The 23,603-nt window shown below is 43.5% G+C and overlaps 1 protein-coding gene across 1 annotated transcript in view; it reads left to right on the top strand.

Moving 5' to 3' along the window:
- The window catches only part of PTK7 (protein tyrosine kinase 7 (inactive)), a 373,613-nt gene that overhangs the window by 193,889 nt on the left and 156,121 nt on the right, over positions 1–23,603 (top strand). The window contains 1 exon segment of the mRNA XM_033937683.1: positions 3,981–4,131. Within this exon segment, the coding sequence (XP_033793574.1) occupies positions 3,981–4,131 (151 nt within the window).

The raw sequence follows: 23,603 nt of genomic DNA, 5'->3' as shown, positions 1-23,603 counted from the left end.
ACATGAAGCATTTGGTGCAACAACTCTCCTCCTTACAAAAATACATCCCTGAGCGTAAGGTTCCTGTTTTTCAACAACAAATTTCCAGTCTACTCCAACTCCGGAAATTCATGGTGAGCTCCATTTATGACTCTTTTGAGCTGACCTCTGGAGCATCTGCCATGGCTGTTGCCATGAGGCGCCTGACCTGGCTGAGGGTTTCTGACCTCAACATTAATCACCAAGACCGCCTGGCTAACGCACCTTGTCTTGGTGATGAACTCTTCGGGGAGTACCTGGACTCAACCACCCAGAAACTCTCGGCACACGAGACCAGGTGGGATACCCTGATAAAACCTAAGAAAAAGACTCCACCTGCTCGCCCCTACAGACAGCAGTCTTCCTACCAACGCAGGTTCTCGGCCAGACCTCTCAACCCGCCTCAACAACAGCCTCGCCGACCTCGTCAACAGCATCAAACTCAGGCGCGCTCACAGTCTCACCAACCTGCCAAGCCTCTACCTCCGTCAAAACCATCTCAGCCCTTTTGACTCTTTTCTCCAGGGCATAGCCAGCCTCCCACCATCATTGCCTCTTCCTCAGCCGATCGGAGGATGCCTTCAACTCTTCCTCAGCCGTTGGGAGGTCATCACATCAGACCTGTGGGTCCTCAACATCATTCGCCACGGCTACTCTCTAAACTTCCAGATTCTTCCACCAGACAATCCTCCCATAGAGTCTGTTTCTCACTCCTCCTCCTCAGGGAGGTCCAATCCCTCCTTCTTCTCAATGCCATCAAAGAGGTACCTCCAGACCAAAGAGGTCAAGGCTTCTACTCCCGCTACTTCCTGGTTCCCAAGAAGACAGGAGACCTCCGTCCCATCCTTGATCTCCGGGACCTCAACAAGTGTCTGGTCAAGGAGAAGTTCAGAATGCTCTCCCTTGCCATGCTTTACCCTCTTCTCTCTCAACACGACTGGCTATGTTCCCTAGACCTCAAAGAGGCCTACACTCACATTCCAATCCATCTGACTTCACGTCGCTACCTTCGATTTCAGGATCAGCACCGTCACTATCAGTACAAAGTGCTACCCTTTGGCCTCGCATCATCGCCCAGGGTGTTCACCAAGTGCCTCATTGTGGTGGCGGCCTTTCTCAGGTCCCACAACTTCCAGGTGTTCCCCTACTTGGACGATTGGTTGGTGAAAGCACCTACGTCTCCTCTTGTGCTACAAGCCACTCAGCACACCATCTCCTTCCTCCACCTCCTGGGGTTCGAGACCAACTACCCCAATTCGCATCTGCTTCCCACACAACGACTTCAGTTTATTGGAGCCGTCCTCGACACCACTCTGATGAGGGCGTTTCTCCCCTCAGACCGCCAACGGACCCTGCTCCACCTCTGCCGTCAGGTGCTCCTTCGTCGCTCCATTCCAGCTCGACAAATGATGGTCCTCCTGGGCCACATGGCCTCGACGGTCCATGTGCTTCCTCTGGCGCGACTCCACCTCAGGACATCTCAATGGACTCTGGCCAACCAATGGTCACAGACCACGGATCCTCTTTCTCATCCCATCTCTGTGACATCGTCTCTTCAGCAATCTCTTCACTGGTGGTTGAACTCCTCCAATCTTTCCAGGGGTCTCCTCTTTCATCTACCCCCTCACTCCATGATCATAACCACAGATGCCTCCCCCTATGCATGGGGAGCTCACCTGGGAGATCTTCGCACCCAGGGACTCTGGACCCATCAGGAGCGTCAGCATCACATCAACTTCCTCAAACTCAGGGCCATGTTCTATGCTCTCAAGGCCTTCCAGCACCTTCTCTACCCTCAGGTTCTTCTCCTGTGCACAGACAACCAAGTCGCCATGTACTACATAAACAAGCAAGGCGGCACCGGATCTCCCCTCCTCTGTCAGGAGGCCATCCGCATCTGGACCTGGGCCACGGCCCACAGTCTCTTCCTCAAGGCTGTCTATATCCAGGGCGAACAGAACTCCCTGGCTGACAATCTCAGCCGCATCCTTCAACCTCACAAGTGGACTCTGGATCCTCCCACACTCCGCTCCATCTTTGCTCGCTGGGGCACTCCTCAGGTGGACCTATTTGCAGCTCCTCACAACCATCAGCTGCCCCAGTTCTGTTCCAGACTCTTCTCTCCTCATCGTCTGGCCCCGGATGCATTCCTGCTTGACTGGATGGATCGGTTCCTCTATGCCTTCCCTCCACTGCCTCTGATGTTGCGGACGTTATTCAAACTCCGCAGAGACAGAGCCACCATGATTCTCATCGCTCCTCGGTGGCCTCGCCAACATTGGTTCTCCCTCCTGCTCCAGCTCAACTCCAGGGAGCCCATTCCTCTTCCTGTGTTTCCTACTCTACTTACGCAGCAGCATCAGTCTCTACTACATCCCAATCTGTCCTCGCTCCACCTGACAGCTTGGTTTCTCTCGGGCTGACCTCTCCAGAGAATCTGTCTCAGCCTGTCAGTCGCATTTTGGATGCCTCCAGGAAACCGGCCACCCTCCAATGTTACCATCAGAAGTGGACCAGGTTCTCCTCTTGGTGTCTACTGCATCACCACGATCCCACCTCATTGGCGGTGGAAACTGTACTGGACTATTTGCTCTCTCTATCCGATGCTGGCCTCAAGTCCACCTCAGTGCCATCACTGCGTTTCATGAGCCTATCTTCGGAAAACCGCTTACGGCTCATCCCCTGGTTTCCCGGTTCATGAGAGGCCTCTTCAATGTCAAACCACCTCTGAAGCCTCCTCCAGTCGTCTGGGACCTGAATGTGGTTTTATCAGCCCTCATGAAACCTCCGTTTGAGCCTCTTGCCACTACTTCACTCAAATTTCTGACGTGGAAGGTGCTTTTCCTCATTGCCATCACCTCTGCCAGGAGGGTTAGTGAGCTGCATGCACTGGTTGCCGACCCATCTTTCACTGTGTTTCACCATGACAAGGTGGTTCTGCGTACCCATCCTAAATTCCTTCCTAAGATGGTCTCGGACTTCCACCTCAACCAATCCATTGTGTTGCCTGTTTTTTTCCCTAAGCCCCATTCTCATCCTGGGGAACAGGCATTGCACACGCTGGACTGTAAGCGTGCCCTTGCATACTACCTTGACCGTACCAGGGCTCACCGCTCGTCCCCTCAGCTCTTTTTGTCCTTCGACCCTAACCGTCTAGGTCGCCCTGTCTCTAAACGGACGCTTTCCAACTGGCTTGCTGCCTGCATTGCGTTCTGTTATGCTCGGGCCGGTCTCTCACTGGAAGGTGCTGTCACGGCCCACAGGGTCCGAGCTATGGCTGCTTCTGTAGCTTTCCTCCGTTCCATGCCCATCGAGGAAATCTGCAAGGCTGCCACTTGGTCCTCAGTTCACACGTTCACTACTCACTACTGTCTGGATACCTTCTCCAGACGGGATGGACACTTCGGCCAATCTGTGTTACATAATTTATTTTCCTAATGGCCAACCATCCCTCCTCCCTCTCTGTTAGCTTGGAGGTCACCCATGCGTTAAGAATATGCTGCCTGCTTGTCCTGGGATAAAGCACAGTTACTTACCGTAACAGGTGTTATCCAGGGACAGCAAGCAGATATTCTTACGTCCCACCCACCTCCCCAGGTTGGCTTCTTAGCTGGCTTATCTTAACTGGGGACCACGCACTCCTCCGTCGGGCGGGAAGGCACTCGCGCATGCGCGGTGCGGCCAACTAGAACTTTCTAGTTAAAAGTGTCCGTACCGGGGCTCCGTCGGTGACGTCACCCATGCGTTAAGAATATCTGCCTGCTGTCCCTGGATAACACCTGTTACGGTAAGTAACTGTGCTTTCAAGTCAATCTTTTTTTCCCCCTATTTGAGTATAAATGGTAAATGTGTTTAGCTTCCTTATAATCAGCTGCCAGCATGAGAGATGGCATTTGGCTTCTGAATAGTATGATGATTTTATTTTGTGCTTGTTTTTACTGTTACTTGCTTATTTTGTTCAGTTTTTATAAGCTTTAAGCTGGAACCAGAGAACACAACTGTCTATCAAGGTCACACAGCTGTTCTGCACTGCCAGGCTACGGGGGATCCTCTACCCCAGATACAATGGAAGGGAAAAGATGGTATCCTGGATGCCAGTAAATTTGCTCCCAGGTATGTGCGTCTCTTGTCTCCTCATATTATTCAAGTCTGAGGTTCCCTATTAAAGCTCCCCTTGGAGGTTACTCACTTTCCAACTGCTTCCACCCTGGGAATCAGAGTGAAACTAAATGATCAGCTTCCCAATGAAGAAAGGTAACTAGTGGAGTGTCTTAAATGATTGTAATATAAACTTGCTTTTTCTTATTGACCAGACCAGTCCATACCATTTGATTATGTCCATCTACCAGTGGATGCAGACAGAGAATTAGGGAAAGGGTATGAGACTGGGACTTGATAAACCACCTTTCTGTTGTTATAATCAAAGCAGTTTACATATTATCTACAGGTCTGTATTTTGTATCGGGGCAATGGAAGGTTAAGGTACTTTTCCAGAGTTGCAAAGAGCTTCTGTGGGAATCGAACTCTCAGGCTACTTACTGTATGAGCCACTAAGCTGCTACTTCACTTTGCCAGTCACCCCTTAAAGGTATCTGCAGCCATGGAATATTTGGGATATCCTCTCGGGCCAATAATCCAACCGCAGAAGGTAACCCGTGGTGAGAAGAGAACCCAGAAATTCAGTGCCTGGGCTATATCCAGCCACTGGCATTGAATTTCTGGTCTAAGTTCAACTGACTAAGTCATAGTGGCCAAAGATAGACTTGCTATTTAGGCGGGTCTGGCTGGCTGCCAGACTTAGCTGATCAGCTAGTGAGTATTGGTGCTGACTAGCTGTGTCACGTGACCGGGCTAACCAATAACTGGGATATTCAGCGGGAGATAGCCAGCCAGGAGCTGTTGCTAGCTGGCTATAAACACCACTTAACATCGGATGGTGGATGGATTGTACAGCTCCTCCTCAAAAAAGGTACAGAGAAGGGCAACGAAAAGATAAAAGAAATGGGATGACCTTTCCATGAGAAAAGGCTAAAGCATATCCCATGGCCCTATAGCCTTCCCTAAGTCTTGTTCCCATCGCTGCTTAACCACAGTCTTATCCTTCTCTGCTTCTAGGGAATATAACACCCTTATACAACCCTGATATGGATGTGGTTAACTCTGAAATGCCATCAAATAACGCCCAAAGACACTCTCCAGGTTCTTATTCCAGATGATTCACTTTGACCAAGCAGCTTTGCAAAATTTATTTTCTTAATGGCCAACACTCCCTCCATCCCATTGTAGTAAGCTAAGGAGTCCCACATGTGAGAATATGCTGCCTGCTTATCCTGGGATAAAGCACAGTTACTTACCGTAATAGGTGTTATCCAGGGACAGCAGGTAGATATTCTCACAACCCACTCACCTTCCCTGGTTGGCTTCTTAGCTTGCTTACAGAACTGAAGTATCGCAAGCCTACATCGGGCGGGAAGGCATTCGCACATGTGCGGGCAGTTCGTGAACTTTCTCAAGTTCTTAAAGTGGCGATGCACTTTTAAAGCTGTCCTTACTGGGGCTCCGTGGATGTCACCCACATGTGAGAATATCTACCTGCTGTCCCTGGATAACAATTATTATGGTAAGTAACTGTGCTTTTTAAAGCCGGATGGCCTAGTGGTGAAGTAGAGCAGGAGCGATCTTCCTACATTTCTGCCCCGTGCAGAGTTGGGAACAAAAATGGTTGCCATGAGTTCCCGCAAGACCATGGGAACTCATGGAAGCCATTTTTGTTTCCAGTTCTGCACAGGGCAGGAGCATAGGAAGATTGTTCCTGCCCTTCTTCACTGCTATACCACCAGGTTTTAAAAAGTAAGTAAGTGGAGGGGTCCAGGAGGTGGGAATGGGTCATCCAGACAAAAAACACAAGTAACCGAAGTCGTGAGTTCTAAACCCATGAATATGGAGGGGGATGTGTAAATGAAGATTCCTACAAGAGTTCATGAGATGGGATGCATAACCCACTTGTCCAGAAATAGAGTGCAGATATACAAGAAAGAAGATTAGCAAAGGTTAGAACCTAATCTTTTGTACTTAGTAGCTTCATTGCATGTCCCTTAGTCCTAGTATTTTTGGAAAGAGTAAACAAGCGATTCACATCTACATGTTCCACTCTACTCAGTATTTTATAGACCTTTATCATATCTCTTGTGAGCTGTCTTTTCTACAGGCTGAAGAGCCCTAGCCATTTTAGCCTTTCTTGATTGGGAAGTCGTCCCATCTCTTTTTTCATTTTTGTCACCCTTTTCTAATTCTGCTATATCTTTTTTGAGATGTGGCAACCAGAATTGCATGCAGTATTCAAAGTGCAAAGTTCTCCCTCGGCGAGAGGGAGAACTAGAAGGCCTTGAGCATGCGCAGATGTTCAAGGCCCAGCAAGAGGCAGAAACTTCTTCAAACGACACCAGCACGTCTTGTGGGCTGCGTGCTGGTGCCAGATGGGGAGTAAGTTTGAAGTTGTTCGGGCAGGAGGGTGCCGGTTCGCGTGGGAGGGGGTGCTGGTTCGCACGGGGGGGGGGGCCTTTGTGAGTGTGGGGGGGAGCGATGCCAGTTATCAAGGGAGGGGGGGTGTGGAGAACGCCGCTGGCCGTGGGGGGGGGGGGGGGAATGTGTCAAGCGAGTTTCCCCTAGTTCCTATGGGGAAACTCGCTTTGATAATACGAGTATTTTGGTTTATGAGCATGCTTCTGGAACGAATTATGCTCATAAACCAAGGTTCCATTGTATACTGCTGTTACAGTATCCTGTCCTGACCTGAGGAAGAAGAATTTGGTCTCTGAAAGTTGTCAAAAATGTATTAAAATTAATCCAATAAAACGATCACCGTATTCCATTTTCTATTTATAAACATTTATCAACATAGCTACAATACTATTTTATCCTAAAGCAAAAAAATTAAAAAATAGAATTTTTTTTCTACCTTTGTCATCTTGATTTTCATATAGGCTCTTTATCAGGTGAATTATGTGTTTGGGTATTCCCATTTGCACTAGCATTCTCCATAGTTTATTGTAATCCATGCAGTCAAAAGCTTTGCTGTAGTCGATGAAGCATGACGCTGACGGCACAAGTTCTCCCCACTTCCTAGTGGCTGGCTGGCAGGCATGCAGGGTCCCCCCACCCCTGCTACCTTTTTTCAAAATCTGGTAGGCCCCCCTGTACCTTTTTTTTTTAACAAACTACAAAAACACCCCAATCACAACAGGGCACCAACAACAGTTAAGTCCCAACAAACTTATATAGCAGACTGACAATTAGAATTCAATAAATCCCAGACACTTTTAAAATATGGCTTCGCTTATGCCTGTAATTCGGCTTATATAGAGGAAAGCATGCATACTTAACTTCCAAGTGCAATCATCCAGTCTTTTAAAAATTCCGGCAGGGCCCCCACCCTGACCCCCGTACCTTTTTATAACTCCTCCCTTATCTTTTCTTTTTTTTTTTTTTTCAAAATCTTTATTTTCAAAACTTACAGTAAGTACATAAATACCACATTTTCTACATCAATAACACACACTTAATATTCCATTAATATCAATTACAGAATTAGTCCCCCTCCCTCCTGAACAATCACAATGCAATCACATAAAATTTCTATAATGAACCCCAATATATCTAAATTTATTAATCTAACAGACCCCCATCCTCCCCCCTCCCGGATGTGCATGACATAGGGAAAAACATTAATTAATCATTACAGTATTTTGCTAATGGCTCCCAAATCTCCTGAAATTTCTTAAAATTCCCTTTCTGAATTGCTAATATTCTTTCCATTTTATACACATAACAGTGAATTCCACCAAAAACTATAATTAAGCCTCGTCCAATTCTTCCAATTGCTCGTAATTTGTTGTATGGCAACTCCTGTCATTATTAATAAAAAGCCTGTTATTTTTAGATGATATTTGACTTTTAGCTCTCATTGACATGCCAAAAAGCACAATATCATAGGATAATGCCACTGGATTTTCTAATAAGCAATTTATTTGGCCCCATATTGATTTCCAAAAAGCCAAAATAAATGGACAGTAGAACAATAAATGATCTAAACCTCTGCTTCGAGATGACAATGCCAACATTTATTAGACTTAGAGCTGTCCAACTTTTGTAACCGAACAGGGGTCCATAATGCTCCGATTCCAAATACACCCCGGAATACTTGGCAGATATGGAAGTCTCCCATCCTCCCAAGAAGACTTTGAGGTTGCCCATGATTCCAGTCCTGAAGCAGACTTTCATGAGAAATATGGAGACCCCCTTATTCGGTCATTGCTATCCCTTCTAAGCTGGAGTCACGATACCGCACGGTCCCCTGCAAGGGCTTCGAAAAATCTCAGCTGTCACACCAATCTTTGGTCGTCGAGTCCTCCCTGAAGAAAGCTCACCCGTCTAAGATTTCTGCAACTGTTCCCCCCAGCAAAGAGGGTCGAACCATGGACAAATTTGGCCGTAGACTGTACCAAAATTCCATGATGGCTAACAGAATCTTGAACTACAATTATGTGTTTACATCCTACTTCAACCATTTCCTAAAGATGCTGCCTTCCTTCTATCCGGACCTGTCCAAAGCCCGCCTTTCAGAGTTTAAACAAATCCTTCAAACTCTTTCCCAGTTGCGGCTTTTCATGTTGCAGGCATCTCATGATGCTTTTGAGCTTTCCTCCAGGGTATCGACTTTTGCGGTCGCCATGCGTCGTCTGGCCTGGCTCTGCATAGTCGACATGGACCCTAACCTCCAGGACCTTCTGGCCAACTTGCCCTGTCAGGGGAATGAGCTGTTCGATGACTCAATTGAAGCTGCTACCAAGCGACTCTCCGAGTATGAGCGCTCTTTTGCTTCTCTGCTCAGGTCGAAACCCAAGCCTTCTACAACTCGGGTTTATAAACAACCGGCTCGTCGTTATCCCATGAAGATGACTCCTGCCTTTTCTAGGCCTCCTCCTCGACGTCCCCAACAGCATCAACGTCCTCAGAAGCCTCAGGCGCCTGCTGCTGCCAAGCTGGCTCCGTCTTTTTGAAGTTCCGGCCTTGAGCATTCCATCCTCCCTGCAGAATTCTCATCTACCCATTGGAGGTTGCCTTTCCCTGTTTTCTTCCCATTGGGAAAGTGTCACATCGGATCTCTGACTACTATCCACGAGGGATACTCTCTGCGCCTGCTTCAGGTGCCCCCAGATCACCCTCCAAGAGAGTGCCATTCCAGTTCCTCGCAACTCCCCCTTCTTCTTCAGGAGGCTCAGGCTCTTCTTCGCCTCCGAGCGGTGGAGGAGGTTCCTCCCTCCCAATGCAATCTGGGGTTCTATTCCATGTACTTTCTGGTGCCCAAGAAGACAGGGGATTTGCGACCCATTCTGGATCTTCGAGCCCTCAACAAATTTCTGGTCAAAGAGAAGTTTTGCATGCTCTCGTTGCTGACCCTGTACTCCCTCATGGATCAGAGGGATTGGATGTGCTCACTGGATCTCAAAGAGGCTTATACCCATATCCCTGTTCATCTGAACTTTCGCAGATATCTCAGATTCAAGGTGGGGAATCTTCATCTTCAATACAGGGTTCTTCCCTTCGGTCTGGCGGCCTCTCCCAGGGTTTTTACCAAGTGTTTGGTCGTCTTAGCTGCAGCCCTTCGCTCTCGAGGTCTTCAGGTATTTCCATACCTGGACGACTGGCTTATCAAGTCCCCTTCTCTTCCAGAGGTTATTGCAGCGACCCATCAGACTATTCAATTTCTTCAAAGTCTGGGATTCCATGTCAACTTTCCCAAGTCTCAGTTGATTCCAGCCCCATCTCTGCAGTTTATTGGCGCGCATCTGGATTCTGTCAGCATGAGAGCGTACCTTCCGCTGGCTCATCGAACGACCCTCCTTCGGCTCTGTCAGCAGGTGTCTTGTCTTCCAACCTTCTCTGCCCGACAGATGATGGTTCTGCTCGGTCACATGGCTTCTATGGTTCATGTGACCCCCTTTGCCAAACTTCACCTTCACATCCCTCAGTGGACCCTGGCGTCTCAATGGCAGCAGGCGCTGGACTCACCTTCTCGCCGGATTGCGGTGACTCCTTTATTGACTCTCTCCGCTGGTGGATGCTCTCTTCCAATCTTTCCAGAGGTTTGCGGTTTCATGCTCTTCCTCATCAGAAAGTTCTCACAACCGATTCGTCTGCCTACGCGTGGGGAGCCCACGTAGATGGTTTCCGTACTCAAGGGTTGTGGACTTCCACAGACCGTCGGTGTCACATCAATCTGTTGGAACTCCAGAGCGATTTTCCTTGCTCTCAAAGCTTTTCATCATCTTCTTCACGACCAGGTGGTCCTTGTTCGAACAGACAATCAAGTGGCCATGTATTATGTCAATTCCCCCATGCTCGGTGAGGGACCCCTCAGATAGACCTTTGTACATTACATTACATTAGAGATTTCTATTCCGCCTGTGCCTTGCGGTTCTAGGCGGATTACAATTTAGAAGATATCTGGGCATTTCCAGTAGAATTAAATTCCAGGAGAAGAGTGAATTACAGGTAACAGTAAAGAATTACAATACATTCAATATCACAGAAGATGTTTCCTAACAACTGAATCAAGTTACATCGGATGGAGAATAAAGAATTACAATACATTCAAGATTATAGAAGATGTTATATAACAACTGAATCAAGTTTCATCGGGTAGAGAGTAACATCAGATACCTATAAGCGAAGGTGGTTACATAATGTTGATGATTACATGACCTTGGTTACTTAATGTTGATGATATAGACTGTAGAGGTGTTTAGTTTGAGGGTTGGACAAAGTGTTACTATATGGGTGGTGTTCCCAAAAGTGTTGTTTGGGAACTCGTTAGATGGCGGTTAGAGTGATGGGAGATATTTTTTGAATAGTAGTGTTTTTATTTCTTTTCGGAACTCTTATGTCTGTTGTTTTGATCAGTAATTTTGAGATGGCAGGGTCAATTTTAGCTGCCTGTGCCAATTAACATCGGGCCAGGAGGGAGCCCAAGCCCTCCTGGCCCTGGCGACCCCCCCCGCCGCTACTCAATTGGGCCAGGAGGGAGCCCAAACCCTCCTGGCCCTGGTGACCCCCCCCCCCCACCGCTACTCGATTGGGCCAGGAGGGAGCCCAAACCCTCCTGGCCCCGGGGACTCCCTACCCCCACCCCCCACTACATTACGGGCAGGAGGGATCCCAGGCCCTCCTGCCCTCGATGAACCACCCTCCCCCCAATGTCCGCCCCCCCCAGAGCCCCCAATCGGCCCCCCTCCAGCCGATCCGCGACCCCACGACACCCCCACCCCCCTTTCCCGTACCTCTTTAACGTTGGCTGGACAGACGGGTGCCAACCTGTCCGTCCGTCCGGCAGCCCACAGCAGAATGGGGCCGGATTGGCCCAGCCCTCCCAAAGCCCCGCCTATAGGTGGGGCCTAAGGCGCCTGGGCCAATCAGAATAGGCCCGGGAGCCCTAGTCCCCTCCTGTGGGCGTGGCCTTAGGCACATGGCCCAACCCGGTTTGCGTAGGGGGGTGCCGGATGGAGCGAGGGGGCCTTTGCGAGCGGGGGGAGCGATGTCGGTTATCGGGGTTGGGGGGTGGGAACGTATCAAAGCGAGTTTCCATTATTTGATAAACGAGCATTTTGGATTACGAGCATGCTCCTGCAATGGATTATGCTCGTAATCCAAGGTACCACTGTAATTATATTAAGCATTTCAATAATATAATGCAAGTCACCTATTATGAGGGGTCACCTTAATTATATCCTCATTTATTTATTTATTTTTTCCTTTTATATATATATATATATGTATATATATATATATATATATATATATATATATATATAAGAATATCTATTAATACCCCTGCCAAAAAGAAAATAACAAAGAAAATTATAACATTTTCCTCTCTATAACATCATAAATTCCTGACATATAATAACAATTCAATTACCACAACTAGGACACATTTAAATAAATACAATATCTAATAACTCTCCCAATTGCTCATTCATTTTTGACAGAATCACAAAGCAATTTGCAAATCAAAAGGAAACATCTGGATAAAAAAAAATATATATATATAAAACTGTATATTATTTAAAACTATAAATGGAGACAGCCCAACCTACCTAAATGACCGCCTCATCCAAACCACCTCTACCAAGCATAGAAAAACACACACCTCATTCACTTACCCCCCAATCAAAGAAGTAAAATGGAAAAAACTATACAACAGACTACTAGCCACTCAGGCAGCGAAGATAGACAACCAAGTCTCCAACCTATTGACAACAACCCCAGACTACAAGATGTTCAGAAAGGAAATAAAAACTATACTCTTCAGGAAATCCTTTAATAAAGCTTAATACCATGATAAAGCTTAACCCCCCTCTTACCATCCCCTCCCTAACCCCAGATCCTACTTTTCCCTCTCTTGGAAACCTTCTCTGATCTAACGTTGTAACCCCTCTTCCATAACTCTTTTTGTAATCCGCTTTGAACCGAAAGGTAATGGCGGAATAGAAATCTGTAATGTAATGTAATTACAGGTACTATGGCTGAATCTGTTACTATAGTCTTGCCGAAGCCAAATAAAGATCCCAAATTGGTTTCAAACTACAGGCCTATTTCTTTAATTAATGTAGATGGTAAACTTCTAGCTAAGACATTGGCCTTGCACTTGGCTAAGGCTCTCCCTTTTATTATTGATATGCACCAAACAGGATTTGTTGCTCAGAGACATTCCTCCAACAACACCAGACTGGCTTTTCATATGTTAAATTTAGCAAAAGCCATGAAAGATCAAGCTTTCTCTGTATCCTTAGATGCAGAAAAAGGTTTTGATAGGGTGGAATGGACCTTCGTGTATCAAGCAATGGATTGGTTTGGAATAGGTTCAGGATTTATACAAATGATTCAATCCTTGTATAGTTACCCTTCTGCTAGACTATATATTAATAACAATCTCTGAATGTTTTCGTTTGCGGAGGGGAGTTAGACAGGGATGTCCCTTGTCTCCTTTGCTTTTTGATATTTTATTAGAACCCTTACTATTAGCTATTCAGCAAACAAAGGTGATACAGGGTATTCCTTATTCAGATCGGGAATATAAGGTCTCTGCATATGCAGATGATATACTAATTCATTTGAGGAATCCTGAAACAACCATTCCTTGCTTACTGGATGTAATAGAAAAATTTGGAAAATTTTCAGGATACAAAATAAATTGGAGTAAATCAGAAGTTCTTCCTACTAATGTCCATTGCACAAAAGGATTATTTGAAAAATTATCTTTTCTATGGAAATAAGATGGAATAAAATATTTAGGCATTTGGATAAAAAACACATTGAATGAAACAATGCAAGTGAATGAAAAAGTTTAATTACAGAAGGTAACAGAAATATGTGAGCAATGGAATCCTTTACATCTTTCTTGGTGGGGGAGAGTCTAAACTATTAAAATGATGATATTGCCTGTGGTTTGTTATCAAATGGGTATGTTACCAGTTTTCTGTAAGGGATCCTTCTATAAGAAGTTAAATTGTATTCTCACAAAATTTATTTGGCTGGGTAAAACTCCTAGAGTTGCTTTAGTATCTTTACAAAAACCAATTATGGAAGGAGGGGTAAATTTTCCCAATTTTTATAGGTATCATCAATCCTATATTTTACGCCAAGGTATGTATTGGGTCCTCCCAGAGCTGATTGAAAATACCCCAGATTGGTTATGGTTGGAATGGCGACTCATGTTTCCTCTGAGATTATGCCATGTTCTCAGAATCAAAATGCCTAGATTATATAAAGACAACAGAATACTGGTAGATACGTGGAAAATGTTACGATATGTCAATAATTTAACACCTATTCCAATTCACAAATCAACAAATCAAACTATTTGGCTAAACTCCAAGATTCAAATTGGCGGATTCAAGGTTATCTGGAAGCATTGGATGATAGCAGGAATACGTACTTTAGAGGATGTTATATCTAATGGTAAACTGCTTGACTTTTCACAGTTGCAACATAAATTTGGACTTAATAAATCACAAAGTTATAGATGGTTGCAACTGAAGCAGGCCATTCAGGCAGGGTTCCCTGAATGGAAAAATTTAAATAACCAGTATAGTTTGGAATTCTTATGCTTTCAGGTAGACTGCCTGGGACACCAGGCCGCACAGTGATATAAATTGTTAGCTGGATTTATAAATAAGAATTCCTTACCTTTTCTTAAATTCCGGCAGGGCCCCCACCCCGTACCTTTTTTATACTCCTCCTGATCTCTTCCGACAGTGGCAGAGTGGCACACAAGGCAGGTGCGCGCTGCCTGGTCCTGCACCACTCCCTGAATGGCTGACGTCAGTTCTCGCGGGACAGAAACAGTAACACTTGTCCCCCTAATAGTGTGAAAAATATAAAGACAGTAGATGTAAACAATCACCACTTTACAAATTAACAAATAAAAATAAAACAAATAATGAGAAATAAGAAAATACCATTTTATTGGACTAATCCATTTTTCTTTTTTTTTTTAAATTCTTTATTCATTTTTCCATCTAACATCAAGAACACAATATTACATCATTTAAACCCTACAAAAATCTCTTGTATTTCTTTTAATATCTTCTTAAAAACAACTTACAACCTACTACTAGGAGACATTAACCTCCACCTCGAAGACCATACCTCCAATCAAACAGAAAGCCTACTCGTCTACCTCAAAACGCTATCCTACCAAATACTCAACCCCCAACCCACTCACAAAAAAGGCCATCAACTAGATATTGCTGCATTCATGACCCAACAACCTCAAACACCTGAAATCCACATCTCAAATGGATCCTGGATTCCCTCCCTCTGGTCAGACCATTATAAATACACCTTCAACATCAACTGGGCTCAATGCAATTATAAACACAAACCCCACAAATTCCCCATCAAAACCCGTCCAAAAATTGAACCAACCACTTTCTGGGACAAAGCAGATCTCGCAATCGACTCCATAGACCCCAAAGAATTCATACCACAATGGCAAACATTAAGCGAAACAATCCTAAATGAGCTAGCTCCAATAAAATCAAAACACAAAATCTGCAGACAATCAGACAAATGGTTCGACGTTGAACTGCTCCAACTCAAAAGGCACTGCAGACAAATGGAAAGAAACTGGAAAAAAAAGAACCAAGAACAATCCAAAATAGCATGGAGAAGTCTAATCAAACAATACAAGACCAAACTCAAAGAAAAGATTACTACTCCAAGCTGGTAGGCATAGAGTCCATAGACTCAAAAAAACTTTTCAATCTAGTAAAAAAACCTCACTAACACCAAACCTTACCTAGCAGCACAAGGAAAGCACCCTCCAACAGCCACTCAACTTGCAGACCACTTCAAAAACAAAATTACAACAATCAGGACTATCTTCAATAATACACATGCCCTCCTCGACGAGATAACAACAAATCCCCCAATAGGAGAAGCCATTGCAGCAGACAGGACCTGGACCGAATTTCCTGCGGTAAACTGGACAGACATGATTCGACTCTACAAAAAATACAGTCATGCCTCATGTGACCTGAACTATTGTCCCGCGTATCTAATAACCAATGCCACCCCCAAATTTAGGGACAGCCTCATGCAATGGATCCAAATTACACTCACTGAAGGTCAATTCCCGCAGCACCTAGGAGAAATCATAATCACTCCAATTGTGAAGGACCACAAAGGCCTTATAGATAACCCCGCTAACTATAGACCCATCGCCTCAATACCAATATATGTCAAACTTATAGAAGGACTAGTTGCACAATTCCTCACAAATTACCTGGAAGACCACAATCTTCTCCACCCCTCTCAATCGGGATTCAGATCCAACCACAGCACGGAGACTTTACTAGTAACCCTACTAGACACAGCCCAACAGCACCTCAGCAAAGGCAGAAGGATGCTGATAATTCAACTCGATCTATCTGCAGCATTCGATCTGGTCGACCACACCATCCTACTACAGACACTAGAAGCCATAGGGATCTCAGGCAGAGTATACAATTGGTTCAAAGGATTCCTTAAATACAGATCTTATAGAGTAAAGTCAAACAATCTTAAATCAGAACCATGGTCCAACCCCTGTGGAGTTCCTCAAGGATCACCACTCTCACCTACTCTCTTCAACCTCTTCTTATCCTCCCTTGGGTCTACCCTAGACAATCTGAATGTAACTTCATTTAGCTACGCTGACGACATCACCATACTCCTACCCTTTGATGCTCCTGACCCAACTTCTACAGAAAAATTGGAAAAAACCCTTCAAGTAGTGGAAAAATGGATGGCAGATCACAAATTGAAGCTGAACACTGACAAAACAAAATTTCTACTGCTTGAAAAGGATAAGAATCCCTCCATCACAGAACTAGAAATAAACGCCTCCAAATACCCTATACAACCTACCTTAAAATTCCTAGGAGTAACAATAGACAGATGCTGCACAATGCAGGCCCAAATCAACAAGACCACCCAGAAAGCATTTCTAACCATGCGCAATTTAAGAAAAATCAGAAAATTCTTTGACAAAGAGCAATATAGGCTAGTAGTCCAATCCCTAGTACTAGGTCTATTGGACTACTGCAACATACTCTATCTGCCTTGCCCGGCAACAATGATAAAACAACTACAGACAATTCAAAACACTGCACTCAGATTAATCTACTCACTGAGAAAATTTGACCACGTCACCGCAGCCTACCTGGACTCACACTGGTTACCAATACAAGCACGAATTCAATTCAAACTATACTATCTATTATTCAAAGCAATAAATGGCACAGCCCCCAATTATCTAAACAACCACCTGTACCAAAACACCACCACTAGGCAAAGAAGAACTAAGACCCCTTTTACCTACCCCCCACTCATAGGCACCCAGCGCAAGAAGATATTTGACAGTCTGTTGGCGATGCATGCAGCGAAACTGGACCACACTATCTCCAACCTGCTGATAACAACAAACGACTACAAATATTTTCGCAAAGAAATCAAAACGCACCTGTTCAAAAGATTTATACAGATGGCTTAACCCCAATCGGACCCCCCTCAGCGCAACTCCCCCCTCCTCCCCCCTTCACCAGTTCCCTTCTCTTTAGCATCAAGCATGTCAACTGCTTCCCTAACGGAACATATACTGGATCTGCACTATTTCCTATTTGTACAGCATCTTGTAGCTCTTGAAATATACAGCTCCATTATTCTTGTAACTTCTCCTGGAAATGACCAGAATTCTCTCTGTAATTATCCTGAAAATGTCCAGTTGTCTCTTTTGTAATCCGCCCAGAACTGCAAGGTTGAGGCGGAATAGAAATCAGTAATGTAATGTAATGTAATTTATATCCTCCCTCCCACAAACATTTCAATCAAAAATGTCTTTTTTTTTTAAATTGTTTATTCATTTTTAAACTTACAACAAGTGCACATAAGAACAATATAAAATACATTCATATAACACTTGAAATTCTTTCAATAATATCATAAATATATAAATTAATTAATTTCCCTCCCCCAACCCACCACCATTATTACCATTAAACACACAACAGAATTATTATAAATTCATTATTAAATCAATTTTCCCCCATCCCCTTCCCCCCTATATATATGTATACTATCAGAGGAAAATGATGCCTATTCATTGCAATATTTAACCAATGGTCCCCAAATCTTTAAAAAATTGTTAACAACCTTTCTGTAAAGCAATTACTCTTTCCATCTTATAAATATGGCACAAATAATTCCACCAAAATGCATAACTAAGATTAGTATAATTTTTCCAGTTGTTAGTAATATGTTGAATAGCAACTTCTGTCATGATCATTAAAAATTTGTTGTTATGTGCTGATAATTGACTTTTTTTCCTCATAGACATACCAAACAAAACAGTATTGTATGATATTGCAACATGGTTTTCTAATAAGCAGTTTATTTGAGACCAAATTAAATTCCAAAAGTTCATAATGTAGAGACAATAAAAAATTAGATGATCCAATGTCCCCGCTTCTAGATTATAATGCCAGCATCTATTAGATTTTGAGCTATCCAACTTTTGTAAACGAACTGGGGTCCAAAAAGCTCTATGTAATAAAAAGAACCAAGTTTGTCTCATAGATGCCGACACTGTACATCTAATTCTCCAGGATTAAATTTGTGGTCATTGAGAAGCAGAAATCTGATGCTTAATCTCAATGCTCCAAATGTCTCTAAGACCGGTTATCGGTTTTTTATTAAGAAATCCAGATAATAATTTATACCACTATGCGGCTTGATGACCCAAGAAGTCTGCCTGGAAGCATAGGAACTCTAAACTATATTGAGTATTCCATTGAGTTTTCCATTCAGGGAACCCCACCTGAATAGCCTTCTTCAGTTGCAACCATTTAAAACTTTGTGATTTATTAAGACCAAATCTATTCTGCAACTGAAAAATCAAGCAGTTTACCTTCTGAAATAACATCATTTAAAGTTCTTATGCCAGCAATAATCCAGTGCTTCCATAAGATTTGAGATCCGCCAATTTGAATCCTGGAATTTATCCATAGAGATTGATTCATTGATTTATTTATTGGAATAGGTGTTAAATTACTAATGTACAGATAAAAGTAGAGGTAGGTTATAGAAATGGTCAGGAACCACTTCACAGGTCATAGACCTGATGGGCCGCCGCAGGAGTGGACCACTGGGTGCGATGGACCTCTGGTCTGACCCAGTGGAGGCAACTTCTTATGTTCTTATGTACCTCAAAGTTTTCCATGTATCAATCAAAATTCTGTTCTGTTTATATCTCCTAGGCATTTTTATACTAACATGAACTAAATTTAAAGGAAACAAGAGACACCACTCCAAGTATAACCAATCTGGAGCATTGTGAAAGAGTTCTGGGAGGATCCAATACATACCCTGGCATAAAATATAGGCTTGATGATACCTATAAAAATTGGAAATTTTACCCCGCCCTCCTCGATTGGCTTTTGTAGAGATATTAAAGCAATTCTAGGCCTTTTAGCCAGCCAAACAAATTTTGTAAGAATACCATTAAGTTTTTTATAAAAGGACCCTTGAAAAAAAATTGGTATCATACTCATTTGATAACAAACTACAGGCAAAATCATCATTTTAACAGTTTGGACTCTCCCCCACCAAGAAAGATGTAAAGGATTCCATTGCTCACACATTTCTGTTATTTTTTTTAATAAAAGTTTTTCATTCTCTTTCAAAGTGTCTTCCAGAGTATTTTTTATCATTATACCTAAATATTTTAAACCATCCTCTTTCCAAGTAAAAGAGAAAGAATCAAATAGACCTTTAGTACAGTGCACATTAAGAGGAAGAATTTCTGACTTACTCCAATTTATTTTATATCCTGAAAATTTTCCAAATGTATCAGTCAATTCTAATAAACATGGAATGGTAGTTTCTGGATTTCTCAAATATAACAACATATCATCTGCATATGCTGAAACTTTGTATTTTCTATCAGAAAAGAAAATACCCTGTATCCCCTTTGCTTGTTGAACAGCTAATAACAAGGGTTCTAATACAATATCTAAAAGCAAAGGAGATAGAGGACAACCCTGTCTAACCCCCCTCCGCAAAGTAATACGATCAGAGAAATTATTATTAACTAGTGTTTAAGCCCGTTACATTAACGGGTGCTAGAATATATGGCTGTCTGTCTTTCTTTCTTTATGTCTCTCTCCCTGCTCCTGTTTCTTTCTTCCTTTCTGCAATTTCCTTTCTCCCTCCTGCAATTTTTTTCTCTCTCTCCCTGGCACCCTTTGCCTGTCTGTCTTTATTTCTGTGTCTCTCTGGTCCCCTGTCTGTCTTTATTTCTGTCTGTCTCTCTCCCTAGCCTCCTTTGTCTGTCTGTATTTCTTTCTGTGTCTCCCCCCCCCCCACTTTCCTTTGCAGAAGCAGCAGTGCTATTTCCCTTCCCCTCCAGATCCCTGTGAAGTAGTAGCAGCATTTCCCCCCACCCACCCCCCATTCCCTTCTCTCCCCCCCCCACTTTCCTTTGCAGAAGCAGCAGCGGTATTTCTCTTTCCCTCCAGGTCCTTGCTGAAGCAGTAGCAGCATTTTCCCCCACCCCCCATTCCCTTCTCTCCCCCCCACTTTATTTTGCAGAAGCAGCTGTGATATTTCCCTTCCCCTCCAGATCTCTGAGAAGTAGTAGCAGCATTTCCCCCCACCCACCCCCCATTCCCTTCTCTCCCCCCCCCACTTTCCTTTGCAGAAGCAGCAGTGCTATTTCCCTTCCCCTCCAGATCCCTGTGAAGTAGTAGCAGCATTTCCCCCCACCCACCCACCCATTCCCTTCTCTCCCCCCCCCCCACTTTCCTTTGCAGAAGCAGCAGCGGTATTTCTCTTTCCCTCCAGGTCCTTGCTGAAGCAGTAGCAGCATTTTCCCCCACCCCCCATTCCCTTCTCTCTCCCCCACTTTATTTTGCAGAAGCAGCTGTGATATTTCCCTTCCCCTCCAGATCTCTGAGAAGTAGTAGCAGCATTTTCCCCCACCCACCCCCCATTCCCTTCTCTCCCCTACCACCACTTTCCTTTGCAGAAGCAGCAGCGGTTTTCCCTTCCCCTCCAGGTCCCTGCTGAGTAGTAGAAACATTTTCCCCCACCCCCTATTCCCTTCTTACCTTGAGCTGCCCTGCTCCGTTCGGCCCCTCCCCCTTCCCTTCCCGTGTGCTGGCCTGCTGCGGCTGAAGGTTTTTTTCGGCGACTCCTCCTGTTAAAACTCCCCCCCCCCTCCCGTAACCGCTCCTGTTCAAAGCGGCCTGCTGAGGTTCGCGGCCGCTGTAACGAACCTCGCAGGCCGCTCTCCAACTCGGTAGCATGTTCCCTCTGACGCGATTGCGTCAGAGGGAACGTGCTACCATGTGGAGAGTGGCCTGCGAGGTTCGTTACAGCGGCCGCGAACCTCAGCAGGCCGCTTTGAACAGGAGCGGTAGCGGCTGTTGCAGGAGGATTGGGGGGGGGGGGAATTCGTGAGCGGCGGCAGGAACATGAGGCGGGATTGAGTTTTTCGGCTTCCCCTATCTGGGGAAACCGCCGTGCCGAACTGAGCTGCGCGTGGGGCCGTAGTAAGCGCGGGGCATGCTGCAGTCTTGGCGGCCACGGACATACGGATCATGGAAGCACGCCGATAAGACTGCGCATGCGCCGCCTACGGTTTTATTATATAGATATATAATCTTGTAGAAGGGGAGCTATACAAAGTTTGAATCATTTGTATAAATCCCGAAACTATACCAAACCATTCCATTGCTTGATACATGAAAGACAATTCACCTCTATCAAAAGCTTTTTCTGCATCTAGAGATATAGAAAAAACAGGATCAGCACTTTCTTTAGATAAATTTAACATATGAAAGGCCAATCTAGTATTGTTAGAGGAATGTCTTTTCGCAACAAATCCAGTTTGATGCATATCAATAATAAAAGGGAGAGCCTTGGCCAAGCATAAAGCCAATATCTTAGCCAAAAGTTTACCATCCACATTTATTAATGAGATAGGCCTGTAGTTTGAAACCAAAGTAGGATCTCTGTTTGGCTTTGGCAAAACAATTATTAAAGATTCAGCCATAGTACCTGTAATGCATCCCTTAGATAATTGGGATTGAAATAAATTTAGCAAATGGGGTAATAGGGAATTTTGAAATGATTTATAAAATTCTACTGTATAACCATCACCACCTGGAGCGGATCCAACTCTAAGGGACTTCAACGCTATTTCTAATTCTTTTAGTGATATAGGCTCATCTAAACTTCTTTTTATATGATCAGGAACCTTCGGACCAATAATTAAGTTCAAAAAATCTAAACCATCTTTCTCCCTACCATTATAAGATTCAGAAGAGTATAGATCTTTATAAAAATTTAAAAAGTTGCTTAAAATATTACCAATTTGATTATGCATAACTCCTTTCTCATCTTTTATTGCTATAATTTTTGTTCTTCTTTTCTTTGCTTGAAGGTAATTTGCCAATAACCTTCCAGCCTTATTTGAGTTTCCATAATACAAAGCTTGCTGAGAAAAAATATCTTTCCTTATCAATTTCGAAGCTAATTCATTAAATTTACCTTTTGCTTTTAAAAGTTCTTGCAACGTGTCATGTTTCCATTTATCAATCAATTTAGATTCCAAAGTTTTAATTTCTTTTTCCAAAATAGAATATTGATTTTTAATTTGTTTTCTAATATAAGCAGAGTATGAAATAATGTTACCTCTTATAGTAGCCTTAAAAGCATCTCAAACATTTTCCATAGAAATTTCATCTAATAAATTATATAGAAAAAATTCAGTAATTTTAATTTGTAATTCATCTAAGAATTTTGTATCAACAAGCAATGCATTATCAAATCTCCAAACAGGTCTACTATACTCTTGCTGATCCATTTGAAGTTCAATCCATACACCCGCATGATCAGATAAAATAATTGGGTTTATAGAAGCTTTAATCACTTGTTGAACTAATTGAGTTGAGACAAGAATATAATCAATTCTAGAAAAAGACTTATGAACATGTGAACAAAAGGAAAATTCCTGATCCCTAAAATGAAGTATACGCCAAATATCTTTTAAATCACATGAATGTACCAAATTATCTAACCCTAAAGATTTTATATTTCTACAAGGTTTTTTATCCAATAACGGATCTATAACAGCGTTAAAATCTCCAGCTACAACTAATTTAGAAGCAGCCAGTAGGAATAACAATTGTTGTAATGTTTTAAAAAACTCATTTTGATTTGAAATAGGGGCATACACATTAAACAAAGCCAGGGCATTATTTCCCATATTCATATTGTCACCACTCTGCTGCCCGGGATCGGAACTCCCCAGCACTACTAGTGGTAGAACATTGAAATTACACTGACGTGTGACTCGAACTGGAGTCACCCTGCAGGAATGGAGTGATAGGAGGAACACAGCTACACATAATTCCAATAAGGTGAATTTTACTTTCATCAACAAAAAAATAAGGTCAAGAATTACATTACATTACATTACATTAGAGATTTCTATTCTGCCATTACCTTGCAGTTCGAGGTGGATTACAAAAGAGTTATAAAAGGTGGGTTACAATATTGGACCATTGGTAAATTTGAGAGAAGTTGAGAAGGCGGATTACAAAAAGAGATATAAAAAAGATACATGTTGGGATACAGTAGATCATTGGTGAATTCAAGAGAAATTGTGAAGAACTGGTAGTATCTGTGGGGCGGGGTGAAGGTGGGAGGATGGACGGTAATTGATATGTTAAGAGTGATTCAGTGATTTCTTGAAGAGAGTCGTTTTTATTTCTTTTCTGAAGATCTTGTATTCGGGGGTGGTTATCAGTAGGTTGGAAATTTGGTAATCCAGTTTTGCTGCTTGTGTTGCCAGTAGTCCGTCATACAGTTTTTTCCTTTGACTTCTTTGATTGGAGGGTGTGTGAAAGGGGGGGGGGTGTTTTTCTATGTCTGGGTGATGTAGTTTGGTAGAGGCGGTTGTTTAGGTAGATTGGGCTGTC

The sequence above is a fragment of the Geotrypetes seraphini genome, chromosome 3 (assembly GCF_902459505.1).
Source record: "Geotrypetes seraphini chromosome 3, aGeoSer1.1, whole genome shotgun sequence".
NCBI classification, from domain to species: domain Eukaryota; kingdom Metazoa; phylum Chordata; class Amphibia; order Gymnophiona; family Dermophiidae; genus Geotrypetes; species Geotrypetes seraphini.
This window is presented reverse-complemented; position numbering and strand designations above follow the sequence as displayed.